The sequence below is a fragment of the Folsomia candida genome, unplaced genomic scaffold (genome assembly GCF_002217175.1).
Source record: "Folsomia candida strain VU population unplaced genomic scaffold, ASM221717v1 Fcan01_Sc018, whole genome shotgun sequence".
NCBI lineage: Eukaryota > Metazoa > Arthropoda > Collembola > Entomobryomorpha > Isotomidae > Folsomia > Folsomia candida.
In genome coordinates this window covers 1,115,635-1,135,934 of record NW_019091210.1, presented here as the reverse complement: position 1 = coordinate 1,135,934, position 20,300 = coordinate 1,115,635, and the positions used below count along the sequence as shown (strand labels likewise).

At 38.7% G+C, this 20,300-nt stretch overlaps 6 protein-coding genes across 6 annotated transcripts; 4 read left to right on the top strand and 2 right to left on the bottom strand.

The window, feature by feature from the left end:
* The first annotated feature begins 1,802 nt into the window (after window positions 1–1,802).
* Window positions 1,803–2,947, top strand: LOC118438115. Its single transcript, XM_035857896.1, has 4 exons — window positions 1,803–1,811; window positions 1,892–2,279; window positions 2,345–2,473; window positions 2,542–2,947. The coding sequence occupies exons 1-4, from the start codon at window positions 1,803–1,805 to the stop codon at window positions 2,721–2,723; spliced, it is 708 nt and encodes a 235-aa protein (XP_035713789.1). The 3' UTR covers window positions 2,724–2,947.
* A 162-nt stretch (window positions 2,948–3,109) lies between these two features.
* LOC118438144 lies at window positions 3,110–4,330 on the bottom strand. Its single transcript, XM_035857958.1, has 3 exons — window positions 4,205–4,330; window positions 3,820–4,120; window positions 3,110–3,736 (listed from the first exon to the last, which is right to left on the bottom strand). The coding sequence occupies exons 1-3, from the start codon at window positions 4,244–4,246 to the stop codon at window positions 3,135–3,137; spliced, it is 945 nt and encodes a 314-aa protein (XP_035713851.1). The 5' UTR covers window positions 4,247–4,330; the 3' UTR covers window positions 3,110–3,134.
* Window positions 4,331–5,019: 689 nt separating this feature from the next.
* LOC110857416 (protein zer-1 homolog) lies at window positions 5,020–6,801 on the bottom strand. The gene is given in 9 exon segments (XM_035857895.1): window positions 5,020–5,297; window positions 5,366–5,567; window positions 5,655–5,831; window positions 5,904–5,992; window positions 6,076–6,196; window positions 6,238–6,442; window positions 6,444–6,512; window positions 6,589–6,725; window positions 6,790–6,801. Coding segments are annotated over 9 exon segments (1,290 nt in total).
* A 7,286-nt stretch (window positions 6,802–14,087) lies between these two features.
* On the top strand, window positions 14,088–16,164 carry LOC110857415 (integrator complex subunit 8). Its single transcript, XM_035857748.1, has 7 exons — window positions 14,088–14,259; window positions 14,338–14,874; window positions 14,951–15,209; window positions 15,284–15,534; window positions 15,612–15,694; window positions 15,763–15,948; window positions 16,023–16,164. The coding sequence occupies exons 2-7, from the start codon at window positions 14,826–14,828 to the stop codon at window positions 16,143–16,145; spliced, it is 951 nt and encodes a 316-aa protein (XP_035713641.1). The 5' UTR covers window positions 14,088–14,259; window positions 14,338–14,825; the 3' UTR covers window positions 16,146–16,164.
* Window positions 16,165–17,196: 1,032 nt separating this feature from the next.
* On the top strand, window positions 17,197–18,144 carry LOC118438103 (glycogen debranching enzyme-like). The gene is made up of 2 exons (XM_035857872.1): window positions 17,197–17,664; window positions 17,743–18,144. The coding sequence occupies exons 1-2, from the start codon at window positions 17,410–17,412 to the stop codon at window positions 17,905–17,907; spliced, it is 420 nt and encodes a 139-aa protein (XP_035713765.1). The 5' UTR covers window positions 17,197–17,409; the 3' UTR covers window positions 17,908–18,144.
* A 429-nt stretch (window positions 18,145–18,573) lies between these two features.
* Window positions 18,574–20,267, top strand: LOC118438074 (serine palmitoyltransferase 1-like). The gene is made up of 6 exons (XM_035857800.1): window positions 18,574–18,696; window positions 18,774–19,225; window positions 19,305–19,416; window positions 19,488–19,611; window positions 19,680–19,815; window positions 19,916–20,267. The coding sequence occupies exons 2-6, from the start codon at window positions 19,184–19,186 to the stop codon at window positions 20,087–20,089; spliced, it is 588 nt and encodes a 195-aa protein (XP_035713693.1). The 5' UTR covers window positions 18,574–18,696; window positions 18,774–19,183; the 3' UTR covers window positions 20,090–20,267.
* The last annotated feature ends 33 nt before the right edge of the window (window positions 20,268–20,300 follow it).

Genomic DNA, 20,300 nt, shown 5'->3' with positions numbered 1-20,300 from the left:
ATATATGCACACAGTTTGCGCAGGTTAAAAAGTTGCAAAATTCAATATTTGTTTTTAAAAAACTTGGAAATTTTTTCCCCGAAAGTTTTCTTCCTATAAAATGTACCTATACTGCCGGAATATTCAAGATATTCCTTGCAAGCAGCTTGCTTTACTGCTGCATTGGACTCCACACTAAGTTCTTGTTTGTACGGATCCACAAAACTGTGTGGATCAGTGGACGACTTAAATCGTCCATTGTCCCATACAACAAATGGTTTAACGGTGTGCGGGCCTAGCTGGTGCATTTTAGATTTATTTTCCGCATCTTCTAATGCGGAGTCAATGCTGAAGTCAACATTTAATAGATCCATGTCACAGGAGAAAGCATATTCTTTGGCGAATCGCTCATTCTCTTGAACGTCGCCAAGGGGATCGTCACAGTTCAGGCTGGCTGGAACAGCCGCTGTTGCCATTATCACGTCTTGCTGTTGAGAAAGTAATTTAGCAAATTATATTTTTCCTAAGCAATTGTTGAAAGATTTATGTAACCTCCGTCAGTCGAGGGAGAATTAGTCGGTCGCAGGGTATTTCTTGCAAATTCATTCTTTTTGCCCATGGGTGGTGTTCATCACATGGAATCCACCCAGTAACAATTATCTGTTGGTTGTTTGGGTCTTCCCCGTTGTAGCGTCGAAAGTATTTAGATGCAAATGCCTTTCTCAATGGCAAATCTTGTAGAATAATCCTGATGTTGGCCAAATCCGCACTGCTGAAACTATAAATAAGACGTGAGTACACTGAGTACTCGTTTTTGTTTAAATACTTATATCACATACACTGTTGTGCTCAGTAGCAGAGTTTTCCATGCTTTTTCGCTAATATTTTCACTTAACGATTCTCCTAATACAGCAATCAAGATTTCCTTTCTATCCTCCTCGGATGGAAGGCCCACGTGGTAGTAGAATTTAAATCTCCTTTGATCAATCAATCCAAACAAGAATTTGCATCATTGTGTTACAATCATCCTTTTCCTAACATACTCGGGCTTGTAGACGGGACACACGTTGGTATACTCGCCCCTCCACGAGACGAAGACCGATACATAAATAGAAAAAATTATCATTCCATCAATTGCCAAGTTGTGACGAATGCAAAGTGTCTTTTCCTCGACGTGTGTGCCAAGTGGCCCGGGAGTTCTCACGACTCGTTGATTTGGAGGGAAAGCAGCGTAAAAAGAAGATTAAGAAACGGTGAAATTGGCAGCGGGTGGTTTCTTGGTAATTTATTATTATCGCTAATATATTGTTATTATTGGCTGCAAGCAAGGAGTTGTCATGCTAAGCAGAGTTATCACTTGCTTGCAAGTGACAGCGGTTATCCAGCGGAGCCTTGGTTGATGACCCCATTTCGAGAGCCAATTACTGCTGGTCAGCAAAGTTATAATATCTCTCATAAAACCACCCGATCAAGTGTGGAAAGGACCATTGGGGTTTGGAAGTCAAGATTTCGGTCAATGCACAAGTAATGATATAATTAATTACAATGTTGTATCATGGGAAGCCATTTTTCTTAATCATTACATTTTAGGACTGGTGGATTATCCTGCTATCCTGTGGAAAAAGTTTACAAGCTGATCATTGCTAGTGCTGTCCTGCACAATATTTTACAGCGACGAGGAATAGCACTCTTGCCTGAAGACGATCAGTTTATGCACGATCAAGTACTTCCAGCTGAACTTTTGTTACAAGGTCACCCAAATAACGATAATAATATCACAGGAGTAGCAAGGCGCAATCAGGTTGTCGCAGATCACTTCTAAAATGGCCGTGGTACGTTTTAAACTTATTTTGTATGATAACTCTACATTTTGTATGATAGCTCTACATAATTTATGGTCGCTTGAATACAGGCCGTGAAGAGGAAACGAAGTGCTAATTGGACAAAAGATGAAGAACAACAATTGGCAACAAGTCTAGTACAACATCAAGGAGTATTAAGTGCTTCCCACTCCACTACTATCACTAATCATTTGAAAACTGACATATGGAAAACTATTACAGCGGAAATTAACAATGTCGGGGGGCACGGACGTACTATCGAAGAAGTCAAAATAAAGAGCAAAAACTTGAAGATGTCAGCTAAAACTAAAGCAATGAGCAATAAACAATCGGCTGGAAAAACTGGTGGTGGGGATTCGGAAGAGCAGCTGTCATCGGCGGAGGACACAATACTGGCTATTGTCCGAAGCGTGGATATGATTGGAGTTCCTGGAGGCATCGATGTTTTCGATGATTTGGGTTAGTCAGGGCTGTCATACAGGAGTAGAGTTACCATATACTTACCCATTTTAATTGGATTTCAGGAACTAATTCATCCGACGGTTTAAAGAAAGTACCAGTAACAAAGGAACCAAGAGAAGATCTACTTGGAAATTGTTCCAGTATGAATGTGTATGTACCCATTGCAAGTACATCTCAGACATTGCATACAGGTAATTTACAATTCATACTTTTCGACTAGAATTCATTTCATTATCTGTCTACTATTATTTTCCTTTAGCTGAGCCCAATTTGAATCGGTCGTCAAGTTCAGCTGCAAAGTCAACGGATGGAGTGAGGAAGAGGTCCATCTTTCGAGAAACTCCAACAGAGAGACTAATGCGCGAACAAGTAGAGACAACAAAAGAGCAGCTATCAGTTTTCAAAGAAATTAGAGACTTAATGAAAGAGGAATATAATTGAGAGGGCTAAACTATCGTTAAAGCAACCCTATGGCGAGCAGGATTAAGTTTTGTATGATTGCAAGTGTCTTACTATTTGTAGCATTATGATGACTTTGCCTTTTGTATGATAACTCTGCCTTTTGTATGATAACCCTGCCTATTGTATGATAACTCTGCTATTTGTATGATGACTCTGCCTTTTGTATGATAACTCTGCTATTTGTATGATAACTCTTCTATTTGTATGATAACTCTGCTTTTAGTATGATAAATTGTGTAACATGTAGAATATAACTGAAATAAATTGAGTTTATTCAAATAAATTAACATTCTCACATTGTTGGTGTGCACTAACTGATTTGCATGAACTGCAACTACACGATTTAGCAAACAATTTGATTGTTGGACAGTATAAAAGTTTACGGTGTTTTTAACTATTCAAATTCACAACATCGTTAAAACAAATGTCCTTCAAGCCATCATTATTCCAAAATCTTTTGTCCTGGACATAGCCACCAAAGAAACAAGTATGAGTATTCCTAGCATCTTGAAGAGCACTATGCACCCCCTTCTGACAATCAGATTTGAAGTGATAAAACATAATATCACGAAGTGACATTCCCTGCTGCTGTGCCGGATTGTTTGGGTCGGTTCTGTTGTAGAAGCTTTGTAGGTCAAACGTGTTGAACTCATTGGCGTCCAGGTCTAACGAACGAAAATCTTTATTTCCTCCCACCGTGAGAATGATTTTTTTGTTGAATAAGTTGGAGATTTTGGATTTCATTTCAGTAAAGTCTAGTCCAGTATTTAAAGAGTCGTATGTTATGCCATTTAACTTGATGCTGAACGGTGTAATCTTGACTTTCGTACGGTCCCACTTAACTTGTTGATGAAGATAGACCTGCTCATTTTTCCACACTCCTACGATTCCAGCCTTGTGTACGTCATGTGCAATGTTTCCAAGTATCTCGACAAACTCGACGTCGAATCCCAGGAAGTCTTCCTTTTTAAATTTCTTCCACCAACCTTGAACTATTAATAGTAAAAACGGATTAAGCACCACAAATAATTTTTGGGTTTTCTGATCATACATTTTGTCAACTTTTTGATCTTACATTTTATCATTTCTCGAAATTCAAAAGGCGTTGGATAAGGGACGATAGATTTTTCAGGAATGGACAGGGCTATCTCAGCCGGTGCTGGAGCTACCATATCCATTCCTAATTCGCCCGACCTGACCTCCCTCCATTTTGTTTCAAGTTTTGTCATCCTGCCCTTGGCGTGACTGAGAATGCTTGGAATAAGCTTCAGCTCCGCACTGGTCATATGGTACAATATGGACTTGATGATCCCAACACGTTCACTGCACCCATTATCTTCCACCGTCATCCTGGCAGTCCAATTTAAAACGTCCTCCTGTAAATATTTATTATTCGTAAATTTGGTATGATAACTCTGCTTCCGTATGACAGCTCTGCCAATATTTAAAATATGACCTACCATGTTGACGACAGAGTCGCTATCATCTCTTTCTGTGTCCATTATCTGTCGATGTGTGGAAATAATTGTAGACGTTAGACGGAGACTTTTTTTACTTTTAATTGTACAAACGAATTGTTATTGTTTTTTTGACTGGCGAAGAGAGAGATTTGGTCATCGCTCCAACCAGAGCAGAATTTAGTCTCTTTTTGACTGGCTAAAATTCTTATTACCTGGATTAAATTTAATCCACCCTAATCCTAATCACAAAAAGTTACAAAATACGTTTTAGATTAAACGTTAATTCCGGATTAGAGGGAATTAACTAATCCTATATTTAATTCCAAAGTTACCAAATGCATACCCTGGAGAAAGTGATACAAGTAGACAAAGAAATTATTTACAACTCTGATGCATCGAGACAGTTTTCATGCAGTCACAATTCTATTAAATATTTATTATGTAAGCAAAAAAATTATTTAAGATGGACCAGCATGCATTTTGGAAATTATAAGTAGTACACCCTGTTAATGATTCTGTGTTAAGATGCATGGTCAAGTTTAATTATTCAAAAAAATTAAAATCAGTATTTTCAATGTCAGAATCGTAAATAAAAATTTGTTATAATGCGGATTATCACGCCTCCGTCGAAAATAAAGAGAGAACCTTCATAAAACAAATTCACACATGTTAATCTTGCGACGTGAAACCCCCAATGTGTTTTAAGCAACGGGTTACATTTATAAATTTTATTTGCCACATGCCACATATTTGCCACATTAATCAATAAGCAAAACGGAGGTTTGAGGGACTATAATTGTCACTTGCCAAAGTGGCTAAGCAGTTTCTGGGCTGCTAAATAAAGTGATGTGGACAACGGATTGAGAGGAAAGAACAAGATCTTTTATTCGGAAGCTAGACTCGCAGACTGAACCCCGGACAGCCCAAGCCTCCTCCCCATCGCTTAGGATATGAGCGAGCACCCCTGCCGAATTGTAGGAAACTTCGATGTTATCCTGTCTCGAATTGAGGAGCTCGTAAAAGACTTTGATAAAAGCTGTTGTCATGAGGTGGCTCCGAAGTGCTGGCACCTCAGCGACATTTCCAAGAAGGCCTGGGCAACATAATCAAATGAGATTAATTAGCGATTATGAAAATTAATTAATTATTTATTAATCCAACCCATCATATTTCGTAAGAGTTCTGGCTGATCTGGGAAGGCATTAAGACATTGGAGAAACAGGGCCATTCCGTTATGTTCAAGGAATTTGGAGCAATTTTCTGGCGTTTCATCAGTCACATTCCACATTGTTGACCAAGCAATCTCCATTACATCGTCGCATTCGGCACGACCAAGTCGGTTTTGTATCAGGCCTAGCATCTTCTATATGAGGAAAAATAAACAAGTGTAAAAGAATTGAAATAACTGTATATCATAGTACATGTTTAATTGGTTTTTTATTTGCATTACGTGAATAGCACCCAAATTTCCAACAAGTCGTTTGTGTTCCCCTTCAACTTGACATGCCAATGAGTTGAGGAGATATATGGCAATGCGTTCATTAAAGTCTTCATTGTTTGGGGGTGGGCTGACTAGCACACCCAAAGTTTCAAGCAAAACTTTAACCAATTTCTCATAGACAAACATCTAACAAAACAAAGTAATACAAGTGAGTGGGTATTGGGAAATTTTTATAAGTTTTACTTTTAATGTACTTACCACGTCATGTGGAATTTTAAAATGACAAATTGTTAAGCAGCCATTCCGCATCATAGTAGAGTCTGAGACGTGAAGTTCCATCGCCCTTACTGAAATCAATCAGTAATACATACATTTTAATTTTGATGATAATTTTCAAACTTAAACTCCTGAAAATTGACTGACCAATGACATCTAAAATCCTTCTCTTGAGAGCATGGACTGGGCTGTTGAGGCCCAGACTTTGATTGTTTTTCACGATATAGAATAATGAAGCACTCCCACTTATTTGGATATGTTTCTCGGTTGGGTGTCTCTGCATAAAAACAATTAGTTGAATGGTTATTCAGAGTGCATTAAAATTATTAGTGGTTAGTTTGCAAACCTCCATAGCACAAAGGATGAGACGAAGACAGTGCGAAACATATTTTCCCTCCTCGGTACGGAAAAGATGGAAAAGATCATTCAAAATTCGTTCCAACACTTCCTGTCGGTCAATAAATACTCTGGCAGCACTGATGATCTGTAGCTCATCCTTATCTCCACCGATCACCTTAGCGGATGCAATGCCGACGAGAGGCATCATGAGCAGATCCGTAAAGACCAAGGTACTCCAAAGGACGTAGGGACCTGAACAACACAAGAAATAAGAATAATAATATGTAAAATTTAAATATATATATTATCCTCTTCACTAATCACCTACCTGGAATTAAGTCCAGGAATATCACAGCATTTCTCAACAGTTTCTGCTACAGCGTCACCACCATCTTCCCACTCTGCAATACCTTTTCCATGCACCTGCTGGGCGACCCCATCACCGGCCAAATTCGTCCCAGAAATCTAAATATATATGTTACATAGATTCAACACTAGAATTATCTCTTGACAACGAATTACCACATACCTCTAGAATCATAAGTTCTGGAAATCTTCGCACGATACGATCCAACAACTCATTAGGTTTGTGGTATGTACCCCAGGTATTACAAAGTATAAGTAGCGAATACAGAGTACACACTATTCAATAATTATCATGACATTTGTCAAAATCCTCGTCGTTCTGTACAATTTTGCCAAATTCGTATAAAAACGGCCTCTGTTTGCCACTTCAAGTAAATTTGAACGCAACCAAGTCTTAGCACAATTTCAGATTGAGATATCATTGATTCAATGCAAATCATAACCAGAATATTTGGAGAAACTAAAACCATTTTTGTTTAACTTTCAAGGCATCCAGATGGCTCCGTGCGTCTTCCAAATCGTAGCGGCTGGTGAGTCTTTCTCTACTTTTACTAGACAGAGGGCGTCAAAGGGAAAAAATGCTTTCTCCCACAAACTCTCTACTTTCACCCACTTGCATACTTTTCAGAGCAATTTCTACGACGATCACATTGATTACTAGTTTATTTTTTTTTATTAATTAGTGAAAATAGTTACATGAATTCACATAGGATTAAATCCAATTTTTCAATGCTACACTATGTTCATAAAATTAAAAATTCGATAAATCTCGTTTGCGCATAGAGATTATATATTTCTGCAGATATTTAATCCACTCTTCTCGCTCAAAATGCTACACGTACGAATGAAATAATTCAGCTCCATATCCCCTTAAATTTACGACTGAAGCTAATGAGCAATAGAGGGGAAAAGTTGAACGTTGAATAAAAACTAGAAAGTGAAAATAGAAAAAAAGAACGCGAAACGGAAGTAATAACATTTGCCTCCTAGACCGCAATATTTCATGCGTGTAATGCTTACTCCACTCAAATGCATGGGTTATGTGGTATTCATTTCACAAAAAATTAATCTCACCATTTCCAGATTTTATATGAAGGAACAGCAGCTTAGAACAAGTCAAACGTTTCATTTACATACACACGGGTCCATATCGCTTTCCTTTCTTTCCTTCCTGAAGAACACCGTGTTGAGCTATGAGAGTTTGGCAAAGAACTAGGAATATTTAGGGTTGGAATACTTCCTGTCGTATATACTTAGCCACCAACCATGGTGTCAACCCCCCTTGGTGGTTGGTTTATTGTGAAAATAAAATCAACTGACCTGATGAACATTGATCAATGTCTTTAGCAATGGGGCTGCTGCTGGGAAGTGTACAAGTTGTTAAAAAGATATCGCCTGGACTCTGACTCATAAAACAAATTAGAGTTGTAGCCTTGTTGACAAGGTGGACACCATGTGATGAGAACATAAATTAGTTTGGTGCGAATAAAAATTAATTGATGGGAGCTTTTTATTGGTTGTTAAATTTTGTTGGGATTCTGTTGTTTTACAACTGGAACAGGAAGCTAATTCTCTGCTTCACAAAGTATCGATTTGCTATTTCTAAACACTACTCTAACTACGTACACACGAGAGGTAAAATCATATATGTACATATGTATATAAGTATGTATGTATGCTTCAAATGCTTTATAGCAAAGTAATCAGCGAAAGTTATCTCGCCTCCAATGAAATCCAATACTCGTGCAAAGAGATGACAGAAAACCTTCTAACTGTCTGAGTAACTTTACACCAACCACGATGATAGTGTAACGAATAGGACTGGTCAAATTTGATAGTAGCCGTAGCTGTTCAAATATATCGCTGTAGTCCTCAACTTTACACCTATTGTTCAATAAAATGGAAAGTTGTAAAGTAGATCAAACTTGTCCCACAATAAATAACAAGTGACATTCTGTCATGTTTTCAGAGAGACCATCCCCAGTCACCAATTGTACAGGTAAGTACAATTTTGAAATTACATACACTTTAATTGCATGGGATAGACATGTACAGTTGCAACATCATGACAATGCTAACAAAAAAAATTTCATTCGCCAACAGTATTTAACGAGACAACTGAATCAGTGGAATTGAGGTAATACATAAGTTGAAGTTTCACCATTACTTAATTAAAATAAATGAGTAAGGACATAAGCATTCAAACGAAGCAAATACCAAGATAAATAATTATTTTTATTAATCTGCTAAATTAAGCTGTGATGAGGGCCATGATGGAGGTAATTGTGTTAATACACGGAATATTTAAATCAGATAAGTAGTGAAAGTATAAATTTGCCCCTCTCTGTCCAACAGGTCTTCCGCAACATTTTGTTTTAGAAGTTTTTGAAAGCGACTCCTCTGAAATGCGCTACAATGCATCAAGCAATATGCCATCCTTTCATTTGGGTAATTTGACGGTGAGTGTTGTCAACTTTTATATATTTAAGTTATATATTTATAGATGCTTACAAATGTGAAAATTATTATGGCCAGGTTAATCCTTCTATCCCAAATATATTTAAGTCGGAATTCAATTCCTTGAGTGAGTCGCACATACAAAGGGCCGGGCACAAAGGTGAAAGTTGGCTATAAGTTGGTTTTCTTTGTGCTGAGAGATTCTCTCCTCGTGGAGGAGGACGCACAATGGCTTCAAATCATTGCAATCTCTCCTGGACGTGATAAGTGTGGAGAGAGAGAGAGAGGAGGAGGAGGAATGGGCTAATAAAGCCAGCCAGGTAAAGTAACCGCATGTCTTCTTCTTCCAGGGGGCAGTAGCCAAGGTCCTAATTTGTGTCCGAAATCGAGAGAGCTCCTTCCTCTCTCCTACTTTCCTTATCTCCTAGTCCCGTCCTCCTCACACTTGAAGACTGTCCTCGCTCTTTTCGGATTTTTCAAATCTCAGCGAGAGATAACTCTCTTGTCCTCGGGCAGCCAGTCAACAAGACCATGTCGTCGTTTCCTTCCTAGTCGACTCTTCGCTTGGCTTCATTCCCATCTCACTCTCATTCTCTCGCGGAAATAGCAAATGACGACGAAATCTGGCCAGTATGTCCTTACCAGCTCAAACCTTGTCTACTTTTATTACAAACTTCCTCCAGGAGCGAGAGTGAACAAATTATCCCGTATTCTTGTTATTAGTTTAAGCAGTTTAATGCGAGCTCTTGTTGCACAGACAAGTCGTCTCCCCTGTTGGATGCTCCATGTTGTGAGAGCATCCAAAGTTTACCAAGGTGGAAAGTCGGAGGAGCAAATCTCAATGAGCTCCTCAGCCAGGATAGAAGTGTGTACATAGTTGCTGTGCCACATAGTTGAGCATCATTGCTTCTAACGGGATAAAGTATGCATGTCCATATAGCTTTCTCTCTTTTTCTGCGTTCTCCATTCGTCTAGAAGTGTGTTCTGGATTGAGCTTCAACAGCAAGTCTGTCGAGAACCGCCACACGTTGTTAACCTAATGCGAAGCTCTGTGTGTAGAGTGGGTGGCTTAAATAATGCAAAGCCTGCTCACTTGCCAGTTCCAGTTGTCCTCATTGTTTCTTCACAAGAGGAGGAGGAGGAGGAGGAGAAAGAAAGTGTTCATTTTACTCCACGGGGTGGTGGTGGTTCAAGCCATGCAGGCAAACACAAGGATAATAAGAGTTAAGAGAGAGAGAGAGCAGCCGAGTCACGAGAACAAATGGATGCAACGACTGGAAAAACGGGTGCCTGAAGCAAATGAGAAATTTTCTTCTGCACACTACTTGTTTTCTTCCCCAAATCCTCCCAATATTCGCAACTCGGTCGGAAACGAAAAGAAATTGTCCCCCTCATTTATTGACATTCGCTCGCATCCATCCACTACCCGCAGCAGTCACCAAATAAAATCACTTCGCCCGAAATTCATCACTTTGTCGCAGCAAATTGTGTGAGAAAGTAGGAAAAGTCTCCTGATTTTGGAGACCCTCGCTTCTCATCCCAGACTCAATCTTCTCTCAGCTTTCTCTCTCTCTCTTTTCCCCATCTTTTTGAGAATGATGATGATGATGACTAGGATAAAGGTGACTGCTTCTCTGTATGAGGAACTCACTCGTGTTCTTTATTGGAATGGGGTTACTTCCTCAGTATATGCATATAGGTTAGGCTGACCCCCTTCTATCCATGCAAGTATTGTGACATTGGCGAGTTTGTGGTGTGGTTACTTTGAGTGAGTGTGTGTGAGGGATAATTTCATGCGCCGTGTGCCGAATTAGAAGACTCATCCGGCCAACTAACACTCACTCCATAGAAAAGCAGTACAACAAAAGTGAGTCTCTCTCTATGCACAGCAGCTTTTCAATAAGTCCATCAGCCGACTTTCTCTCTTCTTCCTGTCTGAGGGGAGAATTCAGTCGGTCTGTTGCCTTCTTTGATGGACAAGGTCCATGGTATTCCGTGGCGTGACGCCTGTGCACCCTGCACGGTCCCATGTGTGGTATGCGTGAGTAGAGCCTGTCTCCAGCAGACAACTCCCCACTAAACACACCTCTCCACGGCCAACCACTCTCTTTAATTTATCATTCGTGGACAAGTTGACAGCCATCCATCCCTACATACTGCTACTATACCACCACTACTACTACTACTACTATTGATGCACCTCGTACTTTTAAAACCACCTCTGTACGAGAACGACGACGACGACAACGACGACCCCGATGATATCGGTAGGACCAGACCACAAATAAGACCAGTTACTAAACCACTCTTTCGCTATTCAAGTCAAGAATGAAAAACATGTTCAATTCTCCAAAGCGGATGAGTGTGGACTTTCTTGCTTTACTTACTTAACTCCAAGTAGTTGTAGCATACAACGAAAGTCAGCTAAATATAGAGGAAACAACGGAAAGAGAGAGATAAAGAGTACGAGTCGTCCCCCTACATAACTTGGACATTTTAATTATGTAGACGAGGAGAGAATAGAATGCTCAATATCTGTAAAAATAGCTCCTTCATTCTCCGAGAATAATTCGAGTGGAAATACAAAGTCATCATCATCGTCGTCCCTATATGTAGAAGAACTAGTAAATATATACGCATTCATACACACAGTCTTGGATGGATGAGAAATAGGGAAAAAGGACAGCTTTTTATGTTATTGGAGTAATGGATATGGCCTACATGCCACCTCTTTTCCATTCAATTTTAGAGACGCTTTCTCCATTCTACAACCACCTAAATTGTCAGCCTGTTGGAAATGGACGCTTAAAACCGTTCTCCTCCTAGTTCACTTACTTCTTGCCAAGATGAAATTGTGGTCGTCAAACGATGTTAATGTTTCAGCTCGGCGCTCTTCTCATGATGTTTCTCTATTTGAGGAAGACGGATGCTAAAATGAGTGTTTTTGATATTATGCCTATCCAACTTTGTGGAAAATACGACCATGATATTTACCTATTTCTCCTCCACGTCCCCCATACTTTTATAATACTTATTATGCAACAACCCATCGCCTTGTTTGCTCGAGGTTATGTCGAAAGAGAGGATCAGCTCGGGTTACGTTGTATGCCGTTGCACAATTTTGCCCAGTCTGGGAGTGGGATGAAAGCTACCTTTAAAGTGGCATGTTCGACGAGTTATTTACTCTCTATATCCCCCACCACCACACTCTTTACACGACTTCATAATATCTATGTCACAAATAGAAAAATATAGAATACGAGTTGACATATGCAAAGTTACAGAGGAGAATAGGCCCGTTTCCTGATTGACACCCTGTCTCGGAAACGGTGACCCGGTTCAAAGGCGTAACTTAAAGTGGCTCCGTCAGCAGTGTTTATGACGAAATGGTGGCGGTGACTGATGGTGACAATGACAGGGAGGGAAGCGGCACAATTTATTGCGAACCACTCACCGAACCCCCTTTGTCCTCATCCTCACATTCATCCTCACACGGAAGTGATCCTTGTCTTATTATAATGCCCGTTTTTTTTATAAACGATACGACGTCTTCTGCTTTCTCCCGCATAACTTAACATGATGACTGACTATGGACGCCTTTTTTACCTCCTCGGGTATTCATAATGAGAGTGTTTTTGAGTGGAGAAATGCAGAGGGGGAGAAAAAAGCACAATGCTTGGCTTTTTTCTCTCTCCTTTTTTGTCCGCCAAGCCCACTCATCCACCCAGATAAAAATAAGATTAATGTACATAGTTATGTAAATCCAATGAGCGAAGAATTATTGGGGACCCACCATCGCTACACGGTTATTCTCTGCATTGTCATCTACTTAAAATATTCACGAGGATACTACGTAGTAAAGCTATGATGCCCTATGTACATACATACTGCCAGTATTTCTATGCGGTATATAAAAAGAGAGTTTGAACTGGAGTAGAAAAAAAATGTCGTTTTAAATGTGCGTAGCAGTTTCTAGTTTCATTTTTCCATTTGCCTTTTGCAGTCGTCCTAATGATGAATGTCGTCGTCGTGCCTTATCTGGCGTGGCGTGGTTCGTTTCGCTACAATGGGCCTCCTCCTCCTCCTCCTGCTGGTCTCTCACTCAATTCAATTGAAATATTTTCTACATAACGGACAATACGACGATATTTTTTAATAGATTTGGACAGCAGCAAGCTGAGCAAATTATAGCGTTGGAAAACGAAAGATTTAAACGTTCAGGAATCTGTCACATATTTGGGATCCTGCCTTTCTTCTTCTAACCCAAAGCTAGCTTCCGCCACCAAAATCATCATCCCAAGCACGGAGACATTCGCCGTCGATCAGACACCTCCCTCTTGGCATGTGGGTACTGAAGTTGCAAAGTCCTCTTTCGAGCCCATGATTCACCTCGACCTCGGCGTATTTCTCCTGCATAAAGGGAACACTGCAGAAGCTTTGCTGCACTTTCAAAAACAACAAATGCCGTTAAAAAATTTCCCATTTTTGAAAATCAGTAAGCGGAAGATGGATGGATATCTGCGCTCAGGTGAGGAATAGTTGATTTATTAATACAAAAGAAACATTTGTCATTATCTAAATTTGTAATAAATTTTAGTCGGCCTCCTCACTACGTTTGATCAGGAATTGGAAGATAGAAAGTAACCCCGAGATCACTTGAGCATGGCAAGCTGTTAGAGTCAGCCCTGTCATTGAGGAAAGGACTGAATCCAAAGTTAAAGAAACTGTTAAATGTCAAGTTGGACCCTCCTCCAGCATCGTCTAGAGGTCAAGATCGACTCAACCCAGATCAAAGGGACACTGAAGAGGGTGCCTTTATTATTCCAGGTCAGTCATTCAGTAACCATTAATTAACTAATAAATAATGTTACCATGAAATATGTATTCAAGTGTCAAGTAATTTTTAATAGGGGACGACAAACTTTCCCTGTTCACTTTGGAAAAACGTCTGATCGAGTCTACCAATGCGAAGGAGATTGAAGATTGTATTGCAAAATTGCTCGGAGCTGCCACTCATCAGGGCTTAACCCCTCGCTCTCTCTCCACCCTGTTCAATGGTTGGGAACTTCCCATTCCAGTTCAACATGCTGTCAAAAATTTAACAGGAGGAGGATTAGCCTTTCAGGAGCAGATTTACATTTTTGTAGCAAAGTCGAGACAATTGTTAAACTGCAAGGTGTGTAGTTAAAAAGCACCTCTCATTTTTTGGAATAATAGCAAACATGTTAATGACCTTTTCGTTTGATTTATATAGGAATATGACGATGCGAAAATGATGCTCCTCACCGCAAAGTCCAAACTGCAACAAAAATTCCAACAAGCCTACTCTGCTGGAGGACAAATTAACTCTTACGTTTTAAATCTGGATAAACTAATCATCATGATGGACTGGGAGATCTTGTTGCTGGATATCACCCAGTTTGTTTCAGAGTATCCTGACGGAATTGATAAGGATGATATAATGGATTTAAAGAGTAGGTGTAGAGGATGCCTGGAACGGCTCCAAGATCCAAAGACGGAAGTTAATCCACGGTCCGAAATTGTGGAAAATATCCTTGTTGCGTTCATCAATCTTGGGGAATATAGTTACGTCGCTAATTTTGATAAGACACAGAATCAACGGTGAGATACAAACATGCGGCTTGTTTTGTGTAATGGTAGTGACTATAATTATCATATTGTTGCAGTTGGCCCTTTGTGGAGTTTATTGCCTTATTGGCACGCGTCTGTCACGATTTGTTCATGGAGAGAAAAGAGTCATCGTCGAGTTATCGAGAATTATGGAGTGCAGGTAAGTATGGTTTTTAATTATCAGGATTATAATTTCATACATTGTTTTTATATTTCTCTTTAATTGTCATTCCTAGTTCTTCCAATCTTCTCCAACAATTCTGGGTCTTCTGGCACTGGAATGAACTCCAAGAAGCAGATTCTTAACATTTCCAGCAAACCGTCCATGCTCTCCTCACGTAGCTCATTGTCTTGGGTTATCGATCGCTCTTGTTCTCAACCGCTCCTCTCCGTATGGGTGTCACTCCTGGCCAAGTTGCATAATCACATCCTAGACGATGTCGGAGTTCAAATTCATGCCGACTTTCTCCACATTTGGCCAAACATTTTGGATGAGTGCGTAGAACTTAATTTCTTATTTATTGGTTGATGGGAAAATTATTAATTGAGTTTTACTTTTCTTCTTGTAGCGTGACGTCGTCTACGTCGGTGATTGTGGAACTAAAGAATAATAGAGTTTCTGGAAGTTCAAAACTAAACAGTAAACACATTCGCGACTTTCTGTTCAGTCTTTTGGAGCGAGCCACCAAAATTACGAGGGGCGGAGAAATGTTTATTTGGCTGCGATGTCTGGGCGATGTTCATCTCGCGTCGGGATCTCCTTCACTTGCCATGAAGTGTTATATTGAATACTTGGCAATGTGTACCGACTTTTTCGAAAGTAAGTAAATTTCTTGCGAAACAAATTATCTCTGTTGACTCTGTAACTCTACGACATAACCACGTCTATTTGTCCAGGATCTAACGCTCCCCACTGGGAGGACTCTAAATTGTTCAAGCGGATGATTAAATGTTGCGAAATGTTGGGATGTTTTACTCAGGTGAGAAGTTTACTTTAACAATATATATTCTTTAAGACGAACAAATGAGTAAATTTTTGATTTCTCAGGCCGTCGTACTTAGTCAATTCCTCTCACCGGAAGTTGACTACTCTGTAGCATTTGGGATGGCAATTGAAAAAACGACCAACGACGCGTCCGACTCGCTCTACGGCTTCATTTGGGATCTCACAATTTTAGAATTTTTGATTAATTTACATACCAAGAGGAACGAAATGGCGAAACGACAACAAGCTGTAAGGACCCTTTATACATGCTCACTATTACCAGGTGCATTTCCCATATTTTTATTGTGAAATTTTCTTTGCAGGTGAAAGTGATGGGCCTTTTAGAATTGAATTCAAATAACAATGAAGAAATTCAACGAGAAGCAATATCTCTGCGGCGATCGCAGTTTATGAGAACATTAGCAAAGCACTACATTTTTGTATAATTTATGTTATAAGGTAACGAATTAACTAATCAATATATACATAACGCAATTATTATTACATGTGTTATGAAAAGATTAATTTACTTATGTATCTAAATGTACGAAATGAGTGAAATGAATGAAAATGGGGGTGGAACAACACACAACAACATACTTATGATTAATTATGCCAATTTTTGCATATATTATTTGCGTAAAGCGATCTTTCACTTGTCATATACAGCATCATTCTTATGAGAACATGCCAAGAAATGTTATGTAACAGCCAAATCCTGTCCCAACTTCTCGGCTATACGAGATGATCATTTCATGCACGAGGAGAAAAGCATCAGCTATAATGCATAGATGCAAGAAAGATGAAACCTTGAGCATCAACTGTTTAGCATGTTGTTATTTGAGTTGGACGGCTCTTTCTTATTTTTTTTAACTAACTGTAGTGTTTACTTACAATTGTGTTTAATTATACCATTTCTTGTAACCCGATGTGATATCGTCTCTAGTTGTTGAAATACGGTAAGACAAGTCAAATTGATTACATTATTCATGGCTAGTTATTTTCATGGCTGGTTATTAAGACAAGGATTCACGCAAGTTTTAATCGAAGAGGTTTCTCTGAATGTACAGAATTTGTAGTGTAACAAATGTATGAATTTGTGTAGGATAATGCATAATTTATGTCAAATTAAAGTACTTACTTAGCGTAGAATCTGAATTGATTTCTGCATGTGCTTTATTAATTATGTACCAATTGAGACATTCATGCAATTACAAACATAATGAAAACAGCAAAGTAATAAATCGGTATTATCTTTTTATTTAGAACCGGAATTGCATTGGTGAAATTGGATAAACTGTTTTAAAAATCAAAATGGAGAAGGAACAGCCCCAACAAATTCGAGTCATACAATTGGAAGAAAGAAATTCTGAAGACGTTGTCTATCGTGTCGAGAAAGGTGGGATATAGCTTTTGAAATGTTTTTGTATGCATGTGCGTAATGCATATTTATTGATGTGCTATTGTCTTTTATTTTTTTACAGGAACAATTTTGAAGTTCAGATTATCCACGTCTCTTCATGGCCACGCCATTTCATTATTCTGCAATCATCCTACGTCACCTTCAGAGGACGCATTTGTTAGACAAACATCATAAAGTCGATTGGGTGGTGGACAATGAGAACGAAGAAAATTTTACCAGCTTAACGACACTGGTTTCAGGATGCTTTCAATTCTACTTTGAGAAAGATGGGTGAGTAATTTAACACTATGTACTTGAGAGATTTGGGAAAAGGACAAGTGTATATAAATGTATTGTTCGGTCACAGCAAAAAGTCGGGGAGCGGTTACTTCCTAGTAGATCCAGTTTTAAGAATTGGAAAAAATGACAAAGTCTTGGCCTTGGACTCTATCTGTTGTCAGACCTTTTTCCCCAAGTCATTGGGTCCATTGACAGAGTGGAAGGGATGCCTAGAAGTTGCACATCAGTCTGGGTATAATATGATTCATTTCACACCTGTACAGGTAGGTCGATATGACACTACATATTTCATCTTAATGAGGATTAATTATAGTTTGAAATTCTGAAATTTATCTCTACAGGAGCTTGGAAAGTCAAACTCATCCTACTCTATTTCCAACCAGCTCGCCTTGAACCCAATCTTTGGTAATGATGTCAAGTTTGGTGACGTACAGAAGATTGTGAACGACATGAAGGAGGAGTGGGGTGTAAGCTCACATTTAATATATATAAAAAATAAGGGATAATTATAATTAGTCTTCCCTTCTTCGTCTGGTCTTAGGTCTTATCAATATGCGACGTGGTGTTTAACCACACTGCAAATGAGACGCCATGGCTGAAAACAAATCCTGAATCCGGCTATAATCTGGTAAATAGTCCCCATCTTCGTCCTGCCTACTTACTGGACTGCATCATCTCCGAATTTGGTCGTGATATTGGACAAGAAAAATATGCCAAACGAGGCCTCCCATCAAAAATCAATTCAGAAGACAATTTAAATGTAATTTTACATTTAAATAATAATGTTTTTAAACATTATTACATTTAACTTTTAATATTACATGTTTTGTTCATGATTGAACGAATGAAATGGTTTGAGTAGGTGATAAGAACCATCTTAAAGGACGAATTGTTACCAAATCTGAAAATCCATGAAATATTCCTCTTCAACATTGACGAATTGGTCGATAATTTTTCAAAGTTGGTTGAAGATGGTGAAATGAAGCCAGTTGCAAATAATAATCTCGCTCCTACAGACCTACAAATTATTCAAGATCCGCAATATCGTAGAGTTCTTCCGGCACCATTTGTATCGCTTAAATGAGGTAATTTAATTTAATTTAGTACAATTTAAGACATCTAAGATCTTTCTGTGGTGGCGTTCTGGTGACCAATCATCAGGACATGTACAACTTGGTCCAGTCCCATTTGCATGCCGCAGTGGAGAATGTCATTGCTGGCGTGAGATATGAGAGACTGCAACATGACGGACCCAAACTGCCACAGGTCACTGAGAAGAATCCACTTAGTCACAGGTATTTTAGCTATAGCCATATCTATCAGGAGATGAGATCACTAAAGCGTATAATAATAAGTTATTATTATTTGACAGATATTTTGTGAATGTTCTGCACCTGGAAGAAGATCAAAGTATTGCTCAAGTAGAGAAATTGCTTTCAAGTGATGATGATGCACGCTTTGTCCTTGCTCACAACGGATGGGTAGGTTCAATCTAAATATGCAGTTCAAAATATGAATAATTTAGAGTGTTCTCAGTTTGTTATCCGTTTTATTACATAACTTACAGTTATGTACAACCAAAAGCGAAAAAGCATAATTTAGGCAATGTGCGTATTATAATGCTAATAGTTGCAGTCTGCAACTTGCAGAAATAGAAATAAAAATTAATTGCTATTTTTTTCTCAGAACCCAACAAAGGCAAAAACTATTCGTCGTTTCTGTGTCGTTGAAGGAATTTATTCAAAAACCGGTGAAATCTGTCCATTAAAAGAAATTACTATCATGTGTAGGAAGAATAAAGTTCGTGTTTTTGTCGACGTTCCCGTAAATAAGTCTACATATATTATTACATTAATTGTTACATATGAAAATTTATTCTAATGATTAATTCGATCGATTTTAGATCCGTGATCTCGACTTGATCAGTGGAAGTTTGCAGCATGCTATGGCTGCTTTTGGTGGTTTTATAGTTGGACCTTCGTTCGTTGTTGACCACCAACGTATTTCTGGTCTTGGTACGTCACATTATACTCAAGTATCAAAACTATTAAAATTGGTCTATTTTAAAATATACTAATGTATTTAGGATATTGTTTCTCTGCTTCGTTGCCACCTTTACTGGCCGGAGTTGGAATCAAATCATTAAGTTTGATGGAAAAGAATCCACTGATGGTACTTGATCTCCAGGAAAAATGCAAGTTTTTTCACAAGTAAGTGACACAATTAGCAAAAGCTCAACCATGTGTAATGTCAAGCTAATATATGAATGCAATTGCAGGACCCTGCGAACATTGGATCATTTCCGTGTCATTGGCCACGAACTTGCTCCCATTAAACATATCGTTCTAAAAGACCCTTTCGTGAAGCGAACCAACGAGGAAACGTCTTCAGTAATTAGTCAGATAATCCTCTTTGTAAGTACAATAATAATCATCATCTGTATGAATAATCTTGGTTAAAATTTTAAAAATTTTGAAGGCGAAAAATGTTATAAATTAATGTGGTATCTAACAGGTAAAAGAGGAGTACAAGATTGCTCTAGTGAAACCCAGCTATTTGGAGAAGCAAGAAGCCTCGATACCTACACCTAGCATCCGGATAGCCGTCAATCGACTGCTCACTCGTGATGAAATAAAAATTGTTGTTTGTGCCATTCAAGACGCCTCTCAAAAGATTTTGGACGCTTGATTCTCCAAGAAGAATTGCTCCCACTTGTAGTACTATATTGTCGCTACCAAGGAATATGCCTTTTACCTTTCAGTTATTTACTATTAATGATTTCTATGCATTGCCAACATTTATATTATTTATAACTAATGCAAAAACCATTGAATACATACATATGCATAATCAATCAAATATTTCAAGTGCGGCTTTTGGATATATGAAAAAGTACAAG